Source organism: Triticum dicoccoides, chromosome 3B (genome assembly GCF_002162155.2).
Source record: "Triticum dicoccoides isolate Atlit2015 ecotype Zavitan chromosome 3B, WEW_v2.0, whole genome shotgun sequence".
Taxonomy (NCBI): Eukaryota; Viridiplantae; Streptophyta; class Magnoliopsida; order Poales; family Poaceae; genus Triticum; species Triticum dicoccoides.
In genome coordinates this window covers 453,464,325-453,481,928 of record NC_041385.1, presented here as the reverse complement: position 1 = coordinate 453,481,928, position 17,604 = coordinate 453,464,325, and the positions used below count along the sequence as shown (strand labels likewise).

General features: G+C 50.8%; 1 protein-coding gene and 1 pseudogene across 1 annotated transcript; one reads left to right on the top strand and one right to left on the bottom strand.

The window, feature by feature from the left end:
- Positions 1-3,512: 3,512 nt before the first annotated feature.
- Positions 3,513-4,216, bottom strand: LOC119281382. Its single transcript, XM_037561900.1, has one exon. It carries the CDS (start codon positions 4,098-4,100, stop codon positions 3,624-3,626), a length of 477 nt encoding a protein of 158 aa, XP_037417797.1. The 5' UTR covers positions 4,101-4,216; the 3' UTR covers positions 3,513-3,623.
- A 10,336-nt stretch (positions 4,217-14,552) lies between these two features.
- Positions 14,553-15,293, top strand: LOC119279575 (annotated as a pseudogene).
- The last annotated feature ends 2,311 nt before the right edge of the window (positions 15,294-17,604 follow it).

The window sequence follows — 17,604 nt, the reverse complement described above, 5'->3', positions numbered from 1 at the left end:
GGACGGCGCGGAGGCGGGCGCACGGGCCGGGCGGAGGCGCGGCCGGGCGGATCGGGCCCGCCGTGGCCCAGAGAGGGCCGGAGATGGGCTCCGCGGGCCCGGCGGCGATGTGGGCGCGGGGGCGCCATGTGGCGGCTCCGGAGTGGCAGGGGCGCGGCGGCGGACGTGTCCGGCTCCGCCTGGACGTGTCCGGCGGCGAAGAGGGAGCGGGGCTAGGATTTTGGACCCAGATTCATCCGCGAAAAAATGGAGGGGAGGACCTATTTATAGATTCTGGGAGCTAGAAGACTCCAAATGAGTTGCGATTTTCGCCCACACGATCGTGATCGAACGACCGAGAGCAATGAAGGGGGTTTGGATGGGCTCATGGGCTGTTGTGAAGAGGGGCTGGGCTGCAAAGGGAGAGGGGTTTCGGGCTACGCGGTTAACCGTTGGAGTATCAAACGGACTCCAAATGGCACGAAACTTGACAGGCGGTCTACCGGTGCTATACCAAGGCCGCTTGGCAAGACTCGGGCCATTTCAAGAACGTTTAACACCTGCTCACAACAAGAGACAAAAGGGGGACGCCGGAGGACATAGGAGTGTCGGATCGCAAAACGGACAACGGGGAAAATGCTCGGATGCATGAGACGAACACGTATGCAAAATAAAATGCACATGATGACATGGCAAAATGCAACACGCAAGCAAATGACATGGCAACAACAACGAATAACTGGCGGACACCTGGCGCATCGAATCCGGGGCGTTACAATATATTTCTCCGTTCCTAAATATAAGTCTTTTTAGAGCTTACACTATGGATACATACGGATCAAAATGAGTGAATCTACACATATCTTCAACCGGTTTGGATGGCAGTCATGTAATAGGATAGACGATTAGCTTACCTATCTTTGTTACGCTAGTCGGTTGTGGCCTCTTGGCTTTCTGTTTTTGGCGTTGTGGCTCTTTGTGAGCTTGCCGTTAATTTGTTTTCAGACTGTAAGACATTGTTGAACCTCTTTGTTTATCTAATAAGATGGCCGTGTGCATCGTTCTGATGCAGAGGCTGAGGAGTCCCCCTTTTTGAAAAAAAAAGATATTTCTCCGTTCCTAAATATAAGTCTTTTTAGAGATTACACTATGGATACATACGGATTAAAATGAGTGAATCTACACTCTAAAATGTGTCTATATACATCCGTATGTAGTTTTTAGTGGAATGTCTAAAAAGACTTATATTTAGGAACGGAGGGAGTAGTAATACCGAAACAATGATATTTCCTTTCTGTGCAAGAGCCAAAACCCTTCTATAACTTCGAGGAAAGCGAGTGAACGATATTAACAAACACGAGGAAAGGTCCCTCCAAATTGCACTCTCTTTTTTTAAGAAGAAATTGCTTACTTCATTTGTTTATGGAAGTTCAGAATTTTTGCTGATACAACGCTCAAAATACAGCCCAGGGGGACATGAAACCATAATTTGCATAATTCAGTATGTACTCCTTTCCTTAGCTAGGGGGTGTGCCGCCTCGTTGGCCGAGCGCCGCGCCAATCTTGTCTAGACTTCAACATTCCTTTGATCTCTTCAATGAAAGTCCAATGGCTGATAAATTCTTTTCGGTGTCATTGATAGTACTAACCACCCCTTTGCTATAGAAAAAAAGCTTGACAGTCCGCTGATGTACATCCATCTCCATCGCGAGTTGCACAACACTGAAAAAGCATAGAGATAGTACTCTACAAAAAATAGGCAAGAAAGTAGACAATTATTTAGAAGATATAGTATATGTTACTAAAGACTTAAAGCTTTTTTAAGGAACCACAAGGGTTTCCCCCGTCTATATTTTTATATTCCCAACTAAAGCTGATATGAACCGAAGGGAGTATTAATTTCTAGTTAAACAAACAAAGAAAATTGAAAGTACATAACTTCACTAGGTGTTTTATAATTAGTATTGCTAAATCTCAATCGACTAGACTTGATTATGTCTCAGTCGATGTCATATTCGTTCCATCTTGCATGGAGATCCATGCAAAAAGAAAATTTAGCTTTTTCTTTTTACTAAAACTTGGTTAAATTTCAGGCAACTGAGACCTAGCCACACCCTTTAATAATGTTCAAAGTTATAGAAAGAATGATAAACCCACCAAAAAACCCGTTCCCTCTATTATGGATTGAACAGAATTTGATAGCCCTTGCTGCCACAAAAAGGAAATATAATAATTCAGAAATACTAACGCCCACACGTATGGGCATTGGCATCTCGCCCACAAGCGTGGATCCACGTTCGTTTGTGGTTGCACGAATCTTGACACGTTTGTGGTGCCAGTAGGACTGGGCTGGTGTATGGCATTCATCCGGTCGCCCACATGTCCATTTCACCACACGGGGGGAGGGGGGGGCGTTTAGCAATTCGCCCACACGTCTGTTTTCACTCACGCACAAGGGCTGGTGTGTAGGAATTTGCCATCTCACCCACACGCCCGTCTCCTCTCCCACACCCAAAGCTGCCAGTTGCCATGTGTTTTGCGTTGTACATGGCAACTGCCCTAGTGTGCTTGTAAGCAGATGGCAACTCTTTTTTTTTACCCGAACATGTCAGTTGACATGTGTTTTGCAGGATACACGGTAACTGCCCTAGTGTGCTTGTAAGCAGACGTCAACTCTCTCTTTACCTGAGCATGTTATTTTTCCATGTCTTTTTGTAGCTCTACACGGCAACTGCCTACTGTTAGTAGGTGGCAACTCCAAAGGTTTTCAAATCATGGCAACTGTAATAAACTAGACCATACATGACAACTGCCTAGTGTTAGTAGGTGGCAACCCCTAAAGTTTTCAAATCATGGCAACTATAGTGAATCAGACCATACATGACAACAACTGCAGTTGTCCAAAATGGCATATGTCACTTGACCTGAGATGGCAACTGCAGTTGAGCAACCATTGCAATTGTAGTTGTCCGACATGGCAACCGTAGTTCAGCGACATGGCAACTGCTGTTAAACGGACATTGAAGAGGGTCCGGACCATGGCAACTGCGGGGATGCATGGTGACTGTCACACGGGGCGTGCAGGACCGTGAGGTAGGTGGCTGAGAGAGGTCGTGCGGGAGTTATTCATTTTGCCCACACGTAGGTGTATGAGAGGGACCGCGAGAAAAAAAAAGCATGTGGACGCTAGTTGTTTTGCCCACACGTCCTATTAGACACACACAAAACGTGTGACCAGATCCCTTAACATCCATATGTGTGGGCGTTCGGCGTCCTAATAATTTGATATGGCAGAGTGTAACGTGTCACGGTGATCCACCAACAGCCTTCGCGCGAGACGGTGGCAGGCAGTGAGGGTAACCATTAACATGCACGCTCGCGAGCCGCAAGCATCATACCCTTTTTTTTTCAAATACGCAAAGCAGCATACCAGCAACGTGGTTCCTCGCAACTAGACGTCTGTTGCATAAGAACATGCAATGGAGTCCAACAAGATCGACGATCAACGCGATGTAGCAAAAAAATCCTCTTCATTAGAGAATTAAGCATCTTAGATAAACAAGGACGGGGGTACAAAGATTACACGCCCAATGGCAAGCAGAAGGAGCTTGCATGAATCACAGCAAGGGGCAGGCCATGGGCAGCTATATCTGGCAGCCGCAGCAGCAGAAGAAACAGGAGAGCGCCAGGCCAAGCACGATGGCTTCCACCACGTACATGACGCGGAACGCGACGGTGTCCAGCAGCGCCGACGCCCAGCTGCCCCTCAGGTTCACGGACAGCCGCTTCCACCGCAGCGATCGCGACAGTCCGGCCAGCCTCGACGCGCTGGCGCCGCCCAGATTCTTCCAGCGCCGCCGCTGCGTTACCAGCCGCCGCAGCCAGCCGCGGCGCGGCTTCTCCGCGACATCCGAGTCACGGGCAGCGATCGGTGCCACCTCGGGCGCCCTTCCAGGGTCTGTCTTCTGGTCGGCGCCGACGGGCGAGTAGTGCCCCCGCGGCATCATCCTCCGGAGCAAGCCCCTGCGCTGCGGCGCGCCCGCGGCGGCGCTGGCTGTGGCCGGAGACACGGCCTCCGTCTCGTACGCCGTCTCCGGCGCTATGATGCCCATCATGGCCATGGCTGAGCGGGATAAGAGCAGGTATATAGCTAGCCTAGGGGAAGAAGATTCAAGATGGTACGTTGTTGGACGGGACGAAGACGTGGGGGAGGCGACGTGCGGGGTGCGGTCAGGCGGAGACGGGAGAATATAAAGGAGACCGTTTCGATCTCGGGACGTGCCGAACGAAACTTACCTACCTATCGCCGTTTCGTGCTTTTTCAAAGGAGAGATTGTGGTTTGAGCTGCTGCTTTGTGCGTAAGGCATCCGCCAGACGGACGACTTAACAGCTCAGCCTGTGCTGTAAAGGCCGTTGCCGATTTTATTTGCGACCGCAAGCTCAGGTCAGCTGGGAAGTTGTTGCGCTAATCCGTTTATTGCTCATCGCATGCTGTAACGGATATAGAGTATTATGCATAATATATGTTGGGCAGTGTTTATTATGCTGTCAAGTTGCAAAACATGGCGAATTTGAAAGTGCATGGACTTTCTAGAACGCCAGGGCAGGGGCAGGGGCAGGGCGTATCTGAACTGAAAAGGCCGGCAGGTCATACAGGGTGGTGGTAGGAGTATATGGTTCTCGACTCTCGAGTGCTGCTGGAGTCCAACTGGCCGTGACAGCCGGGCGTGCAGTGCAGTGCAGGCCTACATTACACTACACGCTTCCCTGCTAGCCTATCGTTGCTGTTTTCTTTCGTTCGCCAACGGCTTGCAAATTTGCCTCTTGTCGGGCAGCGGCCGTTTGGTCAAAAAAGCGCAGTGTTTCGGTAGCCTCGAGCGACCATAAAACCGTTAGTTAATGCTGGCTGATCAAGGTTTGGGACCGGCTGCCCCAGATGTGCTTTTTAAAAAAAAGAGGATAACCCTCGGCCTCTGCATCTGGGCGATGCATACGGCCATTTTATTAATTATTCTCACAAGACCTTACAAAGTCATACAACAGTAAAACTAAAGCCGCCGTCTAATCACCAAACCGTCGCTACACCTATCCAGTTGATGAAGGGGCGCAGATAGCCTGGGCCTAATACCAAACAGACATCGCAGCCAAGCCTAACATCTAAGACCTGAGACCCCAACCTAGCCACTTGCCGGGTCTGGGACACATGTTGAGTAAATAGGCAATTTCTCGACTAAATTAATTCACGAGTAAATCACTAGCATGGCATTGACTAAGTTGATGACGTACTGACTTTGACCTAAACATGCACGTACTAAGCAAACAGTAGACAAATCTACACATACTGCTAGTACTGCTAATATGAAATTAATCAGGAGCGGGATAAACGAGTTATACCCTCCAGTAGGCCATGCAGAGGCCGCGGCTTTGGTGGCAGCAGCGGCGTCTTCGGCGGCCTTCTTGTCGGCTTCAGCTTTCTCGGCGGTGGCACGGTCGGGGTCGGTGGACATGGTGATGATGAAGGCGACGCGGACGTAGAGGAAGTAGACGATCGGAAGCGAGCAGTCGCGTAATCGCTGCCCAAAAACCTATTCGTCCCTCACCCCGTACAGGAACCAGAAAGGCGTGGTTTCGGAGACCTGCTCTCCCGTCGAACGACGGTGGGCGTGTGCGTGAGCAGATGTAATCTGTTCGTGGCGGCTAGGGTTAGGGGACACAACACACTTATATAGACGCAGCCGCATGGAGAGACGTGGGCTTGACCCACGTCCGAGTCCGTGACAGCCCACGATCCGACGTCTCAGATCGTGGCCCTGCTGTCAGAACCTCTCCGTTAGTGACTGGCAAAAATAAGCGCATAGGTGTGAGCTCGGCTCGGCTCATTCCCGCAACCCGCGTCGCGTCGCGTCGTGACGAGGCGTGGCGTGGCGTGGCGAGGCGGGCGGCGGAGGAGGAGCACGCGAGGGCCTCTTCTCTTCTCAAGCTCCAATAGCATGTAGAAGAGTCACCCTTATAAACCACTCCAACTTCTCTTCCACTAGCATGGTGGGACTAAACTTCCCACCACCTTGTCATGCCACCTACATGGGCCCTTAGAGATCAAATCTGAAATTGTCATATGGGCTCTAGGCCCATCTCACATTTCAACAATCCCCCACCAGATCTCAGGGGCCCACTTTGTCCTTTGTTCCAAACGCTGTTTTGATATACTAGTGTTTCAGTGAAGACCTGTTAAGGTTGAGCTTCACCTAGAGCAAGTAGCTACACTCCTTCACAATTGAGCAATGGACTATGCCTTGAATTGTCAGTTTGGCGTAAAGAAGTTTCACCACATGTCTTACTAGTACTGGGCTGCCGAAGGCTGACCCCTCGGGTGGAGCATATAAGTCACACTCCTGGCCTATTCATGAGCTTACTAGAGATCACCCCAATCTCATAGACTGTGACTAGCAGTCGGGCTCACATAGGTGTGTTCCTCTAAAGATCGCTCTGTAGGATAGCATCTTGCTTATACATATAAGCCTTGGAACACATTAAGACAGTAGTCATCCTTTCATACAGTTTCCGAGAGTATTGCATCTCCAACGGAGTGGGTTAGTAAAGTTACTCTCCTCAGTTCACCACTGGTTTGTTTCCCAGGTCCTACTTCACGGGATCTCCGATCACATAGGTTGGGTTACCACCATGGCAACTCATGTGGGTCTCATACCCATCTCCCTCGATGCACTATCTATCACTACACGTGATAGCCCTTTCGTAAAAGGATCTGCCAGATTCTTAGCCGTATGGATATAGTCCAGCGCTATCACTCCGGAGTTTCTTAATTTTCTGACAGCTTTTAATCTCATTCTTATGTGTTTGTTGGACTTCATGTTGTCCTTTGAACTCTTCACCTTGGTGATGACAGTCTGATTGTCACAGTTCATAAGGATAGCCGGAACCGGTTTATCAACACCAGAAGTGTCTAATGCTGTTAGTTCTGCTTCCATTGTCGATCTCGTTAAGATCGTTTGCTTGCAAGACTTCCAGGAAACAGCGCCACCTCCAAGAGTAAACATATACCCAGTTGTGGCCTTCATCTCATCAGCATCAGAGATCCAATTCGCATCACTATACCCTTCAAGTACCGACGGGTCTCCGGTATAGTGAAGTCCATAGTTCATAGTACCTTTCAGATAGCGCATAACTCTTTCAACAGCATGCCAATGTACATCACCCGGTTTGGAAACAAATCAGCTCAGTTTGCTCACAGCAAACGCGATGTCAAGCCTCGTTGCGCTCGCTAGGTACATCAGTGATCCAATGATTTGAGAGTATCTCAATTGATCTTTAGCCATGCCTTTGGACTTTCGAATCAACACGCTAGGATCATATGGTGTTTGAGATGGTGTGCAGTCCGAATATCCAAAACGACTCAACACCTTCTCAACATAATGGGATTGCAGAAGTGTGATCCCACCCTCATTATCTCTCAGTAGCTTGATGTTCAAGATAACATCAGCCACACCAAGGTCCTTCATCTCAAAGTTCTGAGACAGAAATGACTTAACCTCCTCAATGACTTTGAGGTTGGTTCCGAATATCAGTATGTCATCAACATACAAGCACAACATAACTCCTTCGCCCCCACCATGGCGATAGTATACACATTTGTCAGCTTCATTAACAACGAAGCCAACAGATGTCAGAGTAGTATTAAACTTATCATGCCATTGCTTAGGTGCTTGCTTCAGGCCATATAAAGATTTCAGTAACTTACACACCTTCCTTTCCTGACCATCTATCACAAAGCCATCTGACTGTTGCATGTAGATTTCCTCATTTAGCTCTCCATTCAGAAAAGCCGTCTTAACATCCATTTGATGGATGAGAAGACCATGTGAGGCCGCCAACGAGAGTAATACTCGAATGGTGGTCAGTCTAGCCACAGGTGAATAAGTATCGAAGAAATCTTCCTCTTCTTTCTGGTCATAGCCTTTGGCCACAAGCCTGGCCTTGTACTTTTCAATCGTACCATCGGGCCTAAGCTTTTTCTTGAACATCCACTTACATCCCAATGGTTTGCAACCATAGGGACGCTCAATGATCTCCCATGTCCCGTTAGCTATGATGGAATCCATCTCGCTACGGACCGCATCCTTCCAGTAGTCAGCTTCTGGAGAGGCATACGCTTCTGAGATAGAAGTGGGAGTATCATCCACGAGGTACACGAAGAAATCATCACCAAAGGTCTTTGCAGTCCTTTGTCTCTTGCCCCTACCAAGGGTTTCCTCGCCATCCTCCTCAGGATTTTCATCATGTGTTCGTTCATAATATTCCATAGGAATGGCAGGCTTAGGAGTCTCCTCAGATTCCTGTCTAGAAGTGCTTTGCATATCTCTCATAGGAAAAATATCCTCAAAGAATGTAGCATCCTTAGACTCTATGATTGTGCCGACCTTCTGGTCAGGTAACTCAGATTTCACTACTAGAAATCTATAGCCAACGCTGTTCTTAGCGTAGCCCAAATTAACGCAGTCCACAGTCTTGGGTCCAAGCTTACGCTTTTTGGGGATCGGCATGTTGACTTTCGCCAAACAGCCCCAAGTACGCAAGTACGAGAGTGTTGTCCTTCTCTTTGCCCATCTCTCATAGGGAGTGATCTCATTATCCTTTATCGGAACTTTATTCAGGACATGACATGCCGTCAATATAGCCTCCCCCCACCATGCCTTGGATAAACCCGACGTATCTAACATGGCGTTAACCAGATCAGTTAGAGTACGTTTTTTCCGCTCGGCAACCCCGTTCGACTGGGGTGAATAGGGAGGCGCCCTCTCATGAATAATGCTGTGTTCCGCACAGAAGGAATCAAACTCACTCGAGAAGTACTCTCCACCACGATCTGAACGGAATCGTTTAATTTTCTTTTCAAGTTGATTCTCAACTTCTGCCTTATAGATTTTAAAGTAGTGTAGAGCCTCATCTTTAGTATTTAACAGATACACATAGCAATATCTAGTGGAATCATCTATCAATGTCATGAAGTATTTCTTTCCACCTTTAGTCAATACACCGTTCATCTCACAAAGATCAGAATGTATGAGTTCTAATGGTGCCAAGTGTCTCTCCTCCGCAGCCTTGTGAGGCTGGCGAGGTTGCTTAGCTTGCACACATGACATGCACTTAGAACCTTTGGCTAAAGTGAAACTCGGGATTAAATCCAACTTAGCTAGCCGCGTCATAACACCGAAACTTATGTGACAAAGACGCGAATGCCAAACCTCAGATTCATTAACACTCGAATGAATATGGTTCACGACTTTATTACAGAAATCTGCAAGGGAAAGGCGGAACATCCCTCCGCTCTCATAACCTTTTCCAACAAATAGTCCATACTTAGTAACAACTAATTTATTAGACTCGAATACCAACTTAAACCCTTCTCTACATAGAAGGGAGCCACTAACAAGGTTCTTCTTGATGGCGGGGACATGCTGCACGTTCTTCAGCTGCACGATCCTTCCCGAAGTAAACTTCAGATCGACCGTGCCAACACCATGAACAGAAGCACTCGCGCCATTCCCCATCAATACGGACCCGTGGCCTGTGACCTGGTAAGAAGAGAACAATGAAATGTCAGCACACACATGAACACCTGCACCTGTATCCACCCACCAATCGGTAGGCTGAAACACTGAAAAAACAGTAAATAAATTACCGTACCTAGATGCACCATTCTTATTGTTGCCCACAATCATGTTGACAGACTTGGAGTCCTGTCCTGACTTCTTAAACTTGTTTGGGCACTTGTTGGCCCAATGTTCAGTCGAACCACAAGTAAAGCAGCCCTCATCCTTCTTGTTCTTCTTGAAGGTCTTCTTACCCTTCTCCTTGAAGTCGGTATTCTGTTGGACACCGTTCTTTCCCTTGAACTTGTGGGAGTTGAAGTTCCTCTGGTTCACCATGTTGGCAACAGAAGTCCCTTCGGCCCCTTTTCCGTGCGAGTCCTTTGCCCTCGAATTCTGCTCAACACTCAGATGGCCAATGACATCCTCCACAGAGAATTCACGCCTCTGATGTTTCAGAGTAGTGGCAAAGTTCCTCTAGGAATTGGGGAGCTTAGTGATTATGCAGCCCGCGACAAACTTGCCCGGTAACTCGCACTTCAGAAGCTCAAGCTCCTTAACAATGCATATTATCTCATGAGCCTGCTCCAGTACAGGACGGTTCTCAACCATCTTGTAATCGTGGAACTGCTATATAATATACATCTCGCTCCCTGCATCGGCGGCCCCGAACTTAGATTCAAGCGCCTCCCACAAGTCCTTGGCGACATGCACATGTAAATATGCGTCGACCAGTTTATCTCCGATCACGCTAAGAACTGCTCCGAGAAACACAGTGGTTGCCTCCCTGAACGCCTTCTCCTGTTCAGGAGCAATCGTTCCCGTGGACACACCGGTGACCCAGAACACGTTCATAGCCGTGAGCCATAAAGTGGTCTTTGTCTGCCAATGCTTAAAATACGTACCGGTAAACTTATCCGGTTTGAGTGCTGCGGCAAAGCCACTTGCCGAAAGATTCCTACACATAATAGGTTTTTGGATTGTTGAGTAAATAGGCAATTTCTCGACTAAATTAATCCACGAGTAAATCACTAGCATGGCATTTACTAAGTTGATGACGTACTGACTTTGACCTAAACATGCACGTACTAAGCAAACAGTAGATAAATCTACACATACTGCTAGTACTGCTAATATGAAATTAATCAGGAGCGGGATAAACGAGTTATACCCTCCAGTAGGCCATGCAGAGGCCGCGGCTTTGGTGGCAGCAGCGGCGTCCTCGGCGGCCTTCTTGTCGGCTTCAGCTTTCTCGGCGGCGGCATGGTCGGGGTCGGTGGACATGATGATGATGAAGGCGACGCGGACGTAGAGGAAGTAGACGATCGGAAGCGAGCAGTCGCGTAATCGCTGCCCAAAAACCTATTCGCCCTCACCCCGTACAGGAACCAGAAGGGCGTGGTTTCGGAGACCTGCTCTTCCGTCGACCGTGTACGCGGCGGACGGGATGGAGTCACCGGCGGCAGCAGCAGCAAAGGAACGACGGTGGACGTGCGCGTGAGCAGATGTGATCTGTTCGTGGCGGCTAGGGTTAGGGGACACAACACACTTATATAGACGCAGCCGCGTGGAGAGACGTGGACTTGACCCACGTCCGAGTCCGTGACAGCCCACGATCCGACGTCTCAGATCGTGGCCCTGCTGTCAGAACCTCTCCGTTAGTGACTGGCAAAAATAAGCGCATAGGTGTGAGCTCGGCTCGGCTCATTCCTGCAACCCGCGACACGTCGTGACGCGGCGCGGCGCGGCGCGGCGTGGCGAGGCGGGCGGCGGAGGAGGAGCGCGCGAGGGCCTCTTCTCTTCTCAAGCTCCAATAGCATGTAGAAGAGCCACCCTTATAAACCACTCCAACTTCTCTTCCACTAGCATGGTGGGACTAAACTTCCCACCACCTTGTCATGCCACCTACATGGGCCCTTAGAGATCAAATCTGAAATTGTCATATGGGCTCTAGGCCCATCTCACATTTCAACAGCACACACTGGTCCGGCGTGCTCTCAGAGGCCGCCGCCGCCAACTGCCACCGCCCCATCTTCAGAACTGTACTGATGCATCAACGTTGCTTGGTCAAGCTATCCTCGACGCCACCATGGCACCCAACGGCACCTCCTCCCTGCGCGCAAATAGCTGAGCACGTCGCGGTCACCACTGATCATACACCTCAGCGCCATGCTGCTAGGTACTAGCTGCCGACACATCTTGAAGTCCTTGGAAGATCTGTCGTGCGTAGCACCTGCCGACCAGGCATGACAAAGCGTAGCACCTGTCGGTCAGGCATGACTTGACATCTCCACCGAAGCTCCGTGCAAGACGAAGCCGCTCCACCTCCTGCCTCTGACTACCAGCGCTGCTCCACAAACGATGCTCCCAAGAGAGAAACGACACCACAGTGCCGCCATCGTCCGATCTGGAACACCAGATCCTAGGGTTTCCCCCGGAGCAGCACGAGTGGGTTGACAGTAGTTACGCGACGATGCCTCCATCAAGGTAACGGCGAGGACACCGCCATCGCCTGCCGTCGGCTCGGTTTTCACCGGCAACCATGTTTCCCCGACTCGTAGCCGGGACTAGATGACGGATCTGGAGATCCGACCACCCAGCCTCAGGCCGACCACCTCCGACGGAGGAGATGACCACCACCGCCATGTCCCGCCTCCATGGAGAAGGGCCGTCGGACTCCACTGCCGTCAGTAGCTGCACATCTAGCACAGCCACCAATAGCACATCTCGAGCACCCCGGGGATGCCTCCCCGACCTGCCTTGGCGCCGATCCAAGGCCGAGCGCAAGCAGCAAGACGAATCAGGCGAGCAACCAGCAAAACCGCATGCACCACGGATGCCAGCCCGAAGGGGATCTCGCCCGACTCTGCCTAGCACAGGTGCCCCCGCCCCCGCGTGGTCTAGATCCGGCAGATCGACCACCGGCCGCCGTAACCATCACCAGCACGCAACCCGCCTCGTGCAGCCCTCCACGCCCGCCACCATGGCAGCCCAGCGTCGCCGCGCCCCGCACAACGCCGCGTTCCGGCCAGGGTAGATCGCCCCACGGCGATCCCGCCTCACGAGAAGGAGAAAGCGCCCCGCCGCCGCCCATGCCGGGCGGGCTTCGCCCGCCGGCACGCCCTGGCGGCGGCGAGGGGAGGGATGGGGAGAAGGTCGCGGTTCGGCGGTGGCTAGGGTTTCCTCCCCTGCCGCCCGTGGGAGCCCCAGATGTCTGGCTGTGCTTCACCCATTTGTCGTCGCTTGCGTGCCTGTAAAAAGGTGCATGCAAAGTATAGTAGGAGTCCCGCTGCACCTGCACTCTGGAACGTCCGTCGCAAGCACACCTGATCACCGCAAAGAACAGCCGGGCCACATGACCGCACGTACATGTCCTTGTCACTCCCATAACTTGGCCCCTTCCGCCATTCGCGCTCTTCAAAAGATGCATGTTCCTTGGGATAACTTGCTGCCGCGACACCAGACCAACATCTTCACTGATCACCAGTGACTGAAAGTTGGAGTAGCTGGAACCAACTACACCTGCACGAAACGTATGACGGTGTACTTACAGCTAGCCTGACATTGACTTCCATCTTTTATGGAGGTCAAGTCTACTTTCTACGTGTACGTACAAAGATCAGGCGACTCCTGTCCGTCAGGAGCACAATGCATATGCGCGTAGCAATAGGATCGCTCTGGCTCCAAATGAATTCTTCTGCTTTTACAGATATTACCCACTACTTTATTCATTGGATCAAAGGAAAGTATTCCCTCCGTATCAAAATATAAAAGGTTCTTTGACACTATCATAATGTAAACAAACGGCCTTATATTTTGTTACAAAGGGAGTAGTTTGCAGAAAATTCTATGGAAGTCCAAGGAGACACTCGGATAGAGCTTAGCGAAACCACCTCTAACAGCTAGCAGCCTGACTCGGAAATCCACAAAGCGGGGCATACACCTGCTATCTCGTGATTCGTGAAGTAGTTGGATCTCACATGAGGGCACGGTAAATTTTAATCTGAAACTTACAATTTTCTCACTCGATTTTACCATTTTCATAGATAAAATTGCAAGATATTTTTTTCTCGGCCGTAGCCAAAAAAAATGTGATTTTATTGTTTGCACGTACTAAGTTTTAAGAGTCAAAACTTAACATTCATATGCACTAAAAGTGTTTTAAAATGGATCTTACTTGAAAGCCCTCGTCACAATAGACACGAATATGAAACAAAACTAATTTGAACTTTTTTTAAAGATATATAAAAGATTAAAATTCAGAAGCCAAAAATAAAATCACGCCCGAGGGACCGTGTGCCTGTGGAGTACGTGCTATAAATCTTTTTTCGAGAAAACGCAAAATAGTTTGCGTTTCATTTCATTGAACAAGAAGAGAACAACAGTACATGTACAACCTCCCAAGAGGAGGGACACACGCACACACATCATCGTCCTCACCGAACGAGCAGGCGAGGAGGTGCTAGCAACTACAGACTGCAACTACGAAAGGTCTAGCCTTGTCCAGCCTCCAACCATGAACGGCAAGGTAACTAGACTCAGAGCCTCAAGGCCGCGTCACAGCCGTTGCCAGGCGCCTCCAAAGAAGACCGCATCTCCAGGGTTGTCCAGGCCAACGTACCTTCCACCCATAAGTGCCTAAGAGATGGCAGGTGGATGGCAGGACCCAACAAGGACTAGTGAAGCCATCGTCTTGTACATGCCGGGCCGGCGTACATAGCGCCCCGGACGCCCACGCTCTATGCTGAAGTCCTCATCACAGCATCGCATTACCAGCAAGCCTCGTCGGAAGACTGGGGAGGCCACCATCTCCAGCTGCCGCATCGGGGACTCCAAGTGCGACCCAAGCAACGCCTTCAAGAAGGGAATGGCGCTGAGACACCACCGCTGCCTTGTCCAATGAACTGGACCAAGGGTTTCCCCCGGTGCTCGAGGAGAGGGTCAGTCCGGGCCATGACAGCGCCTCCATGGAGGTTACGACACCCTCAGGTGTCGCTGTTGTCAGCGCAGGCCATCGCCGCGCGGGGATTTCGCCGGCCCAAGACCAGAACCCCAAATACCACCGAAACAGAGCAGACAGGAGACGGGGAAGCAGACCGCCGGAGAGGACCATCAGCACCGAGAGGGAAACCACGTGTCGTCACTGTCGATGTAGGGAAGCACCGGCCAGCGCAGAGCAGCAGCCGCCGGATGGCTGCCAAACAAGGTCAGCCACCGCAGGGGGTCGCGTTGAGTAGGGGCAGTGGCGCTGTCGCGGGGACATGCCACCTGCACCTTGCTACCGCCGACCATGGCCGCTGCCGCGGTGACCCGCAGCCTCCGCCACCTGGATCCACTGGGGCATAGCCAAGCGGCCGCAGCCTCACCCCCAAAGGGGCACGCCGCGCCGCCCGCGTGCTTGCCACGCCCGGTCCAGAGGCCCGACCCTCTGGATTTGGGGCCGCCATCGCGAAACCCTAGGTCCGGAGCAGCACGGCTCCGTCAGCCTCATCAAGCCCCACGCTCGAGGGGAGAGGCAGCCTGGGAGCAAAGTCCCGCCGCCGCCGGATCCGCCAGGTCTTTGCCCGGCGGGGAGCACCGGCGGCGGCAGGGGGAAGGGGGAGGAGGAGGGGAGGGAGCGCTCGAGGCTGCGTCGCCTCCCCATTCGCCCGTGGGGAGGGCGACGCGAGGGAGGGGGAGGGAGTCAAGCCCCGTGCTATAAATCTTGACAGACTCGCAGTTTTACAGTTTTAGTTACCCGCCTAGGTCAGGGCTTTCGGATTGCAACTTGGCCCGCCGTCTACACCGCACCAAATCACCAACCTTGCTTCTCAAGTTGGACATCAAGAAAGCCTTTGACTCGGTTAGACAGGATTACCTTATGGACTTGTTGCGCCACCATCACTTCTCGAGCCGGTTCTGTGATTGGATATCTGCTCTCCTTTCCATGGCCTCCTCCAGAGCGATACTTCATGGTGTTACAGGCGACCCAATCAAGCACGGTCCTGGGCTTTGACAAGGGGATCCTCTCTCCCCCCGCTCTTTGTCCTCGCCATTGATCCTCTGCACCACATCCTAGCCAAGGCTACTGCGCAAGGAAACCTCCATCCCATCCGTGGCAACCCAATCCGAGCCTCCTTATATGCTAACGATGCGGCCATCTTTGTTGCTCCAATCAAGGAAGATATACAGTTTCTCGCTTCAACGCTCTCTACCTTTGGTGATGTCACTGGGTTAGTCACCAACTACAACAAGAGCTTGGCCGCACCCATTCGTTGTGCCAACATTGACCTTGATGACATTCTTTAGGCCTTCGTGGCGTTTCGGACCTCTTTCCCCTTGCAATACCTTGGCCTTCCCCTGTCGGTCACTAGACTTAAGCGCATACATTTTTAGTACATCGAAGACAAGACTGTGGGCAAACTGTCGCCTTGGCCGGCTATGCATGTTGCTGCCCCCGGGCCCATTGTCTTGGTCAAAGCGGTCCTCACGGCCATTGCGATCTACCATCTCACGCCGCTGGAGCTGCCCGCTGAGGTCTGGAAATAGATTGACAGCCTGCGACGTGCCTACCTTTGGCTGGTTGTGATAAGGTGTCAGGCGGAAAGTGAAGGTTAATTGGGAGCTTGATTGCAAGCCTAAGATTTTTCGCGGCTTTGGGTGTGCTTAATCTCGAAAAGTTTGTGACCACCCTTCGTCTTCGCTGGCTTTGGTTTGAATGGGCAGACCCTCCTAAGACTTGGATGGGGATGGAAACACCCTGTTCTGAAAGTGACAGAGATTTGTTCTCGGCTTCCATAATAGTGACTATTGGGGATGGCAAAAAGGCTAAATTCTGAGAATCCCCATGGCTAAATGGTCTCCGGCCTAAAGACATCGCGCCAAAGATCTTTGAAGTATCCAAGAAGAAGGCATGTTTGGTTAACAAGGCCCTTAACAACAACAACTGGATCCAGTAAAGGCCCTTAACAACAACTACTGGATCCAATAAATCGACACTACTCAGGGACTCACTTTGCCACATATCGAAGAGTTTGTGGTTCTGTGGAGGATGATTGATGGTGTTGCTCTCAATCCTGATAGGAAGGACACTATATCATGGAAATTCACTTCCAGTGGTGACTATTCGGCAGCTACGGCGTACACGGCACAGTTCGAGGGCCAAGTTCTCAGCTCAACCTCTCCCACATTCTGGAGGAATTGGGCTCCCTCGAAATGCAAATTCTTCATTTGGCTTATCATCCAAAATCGTGTGTGGATGGCAGATCGGTTAAAGCGGCGCGGTTTGCCAAACTGCGGACTTTGCCCCCTATGCAAACAAGTCCAAGAATCTGCCGCCCATCTTCTTTTCCATTGTAGATTCACTGCCCGCATCTGGACCGAGGTGGTCGCCTGGCTTGGCATTAAGAACCACTCACCACTGATTTGGCGCCACGAAGACTCTGTTCAAGATTGGTGGCTGAAGACGATCAACATGGGAGGACATATGAAGAAAGCTATTGGCTCTGTTCTGATGCTTGTCATGTGGGAAATTTGGAAGGAGCGAAACGCAAGAGTTTTTAGAAACACGGCTTCGCCGACCACATGAGTGCAATTATGTCGCGAGAGTAGTCTTTTATTTTGCCGCTTTGTGGCTATTGTCTAAACCTTCTTCTTGATTCGCGTAAGAGGCAAGTGCAAGAATTTCCAATCTTAAAGAAGGCGATGCAAATACCAAATTCTTTCACCGCTGAGTTAATGCAAGGAGGAGGAAAAATCATATTCATAGGATCCAAAATGAGCATGGGTGGGTCACCGAGCACGACGCCAAAGAAAAGCTAATCCACGAGCACTTCTCCAAGGTCATGAAGAGAGGTCCCCCGAAGTCACAAAGATTTCAATTGGGAGGAGCTTAATTTGGAACCACTTGATTTGCATGACCTTGGCACTCCAATGGCCGAGTGTGAGGTTCTTGAAGCGATCAACGACATGCCTAGCGACAAGGCGCTGGGTCCGGATGGTTTCACGGGCCTCTTCTTCAAGAAATGTTGGGGAATTATC

Excerpts from the sequence above, each read along its gene's own strand:
- LOC119281382 (XM_037561900.1), bottom strand. The coding sequence starts at position 4,100 with ATGGCCATGATGGGCATCATAGCGCCGGAGACGGCGTACGAGACGGAG.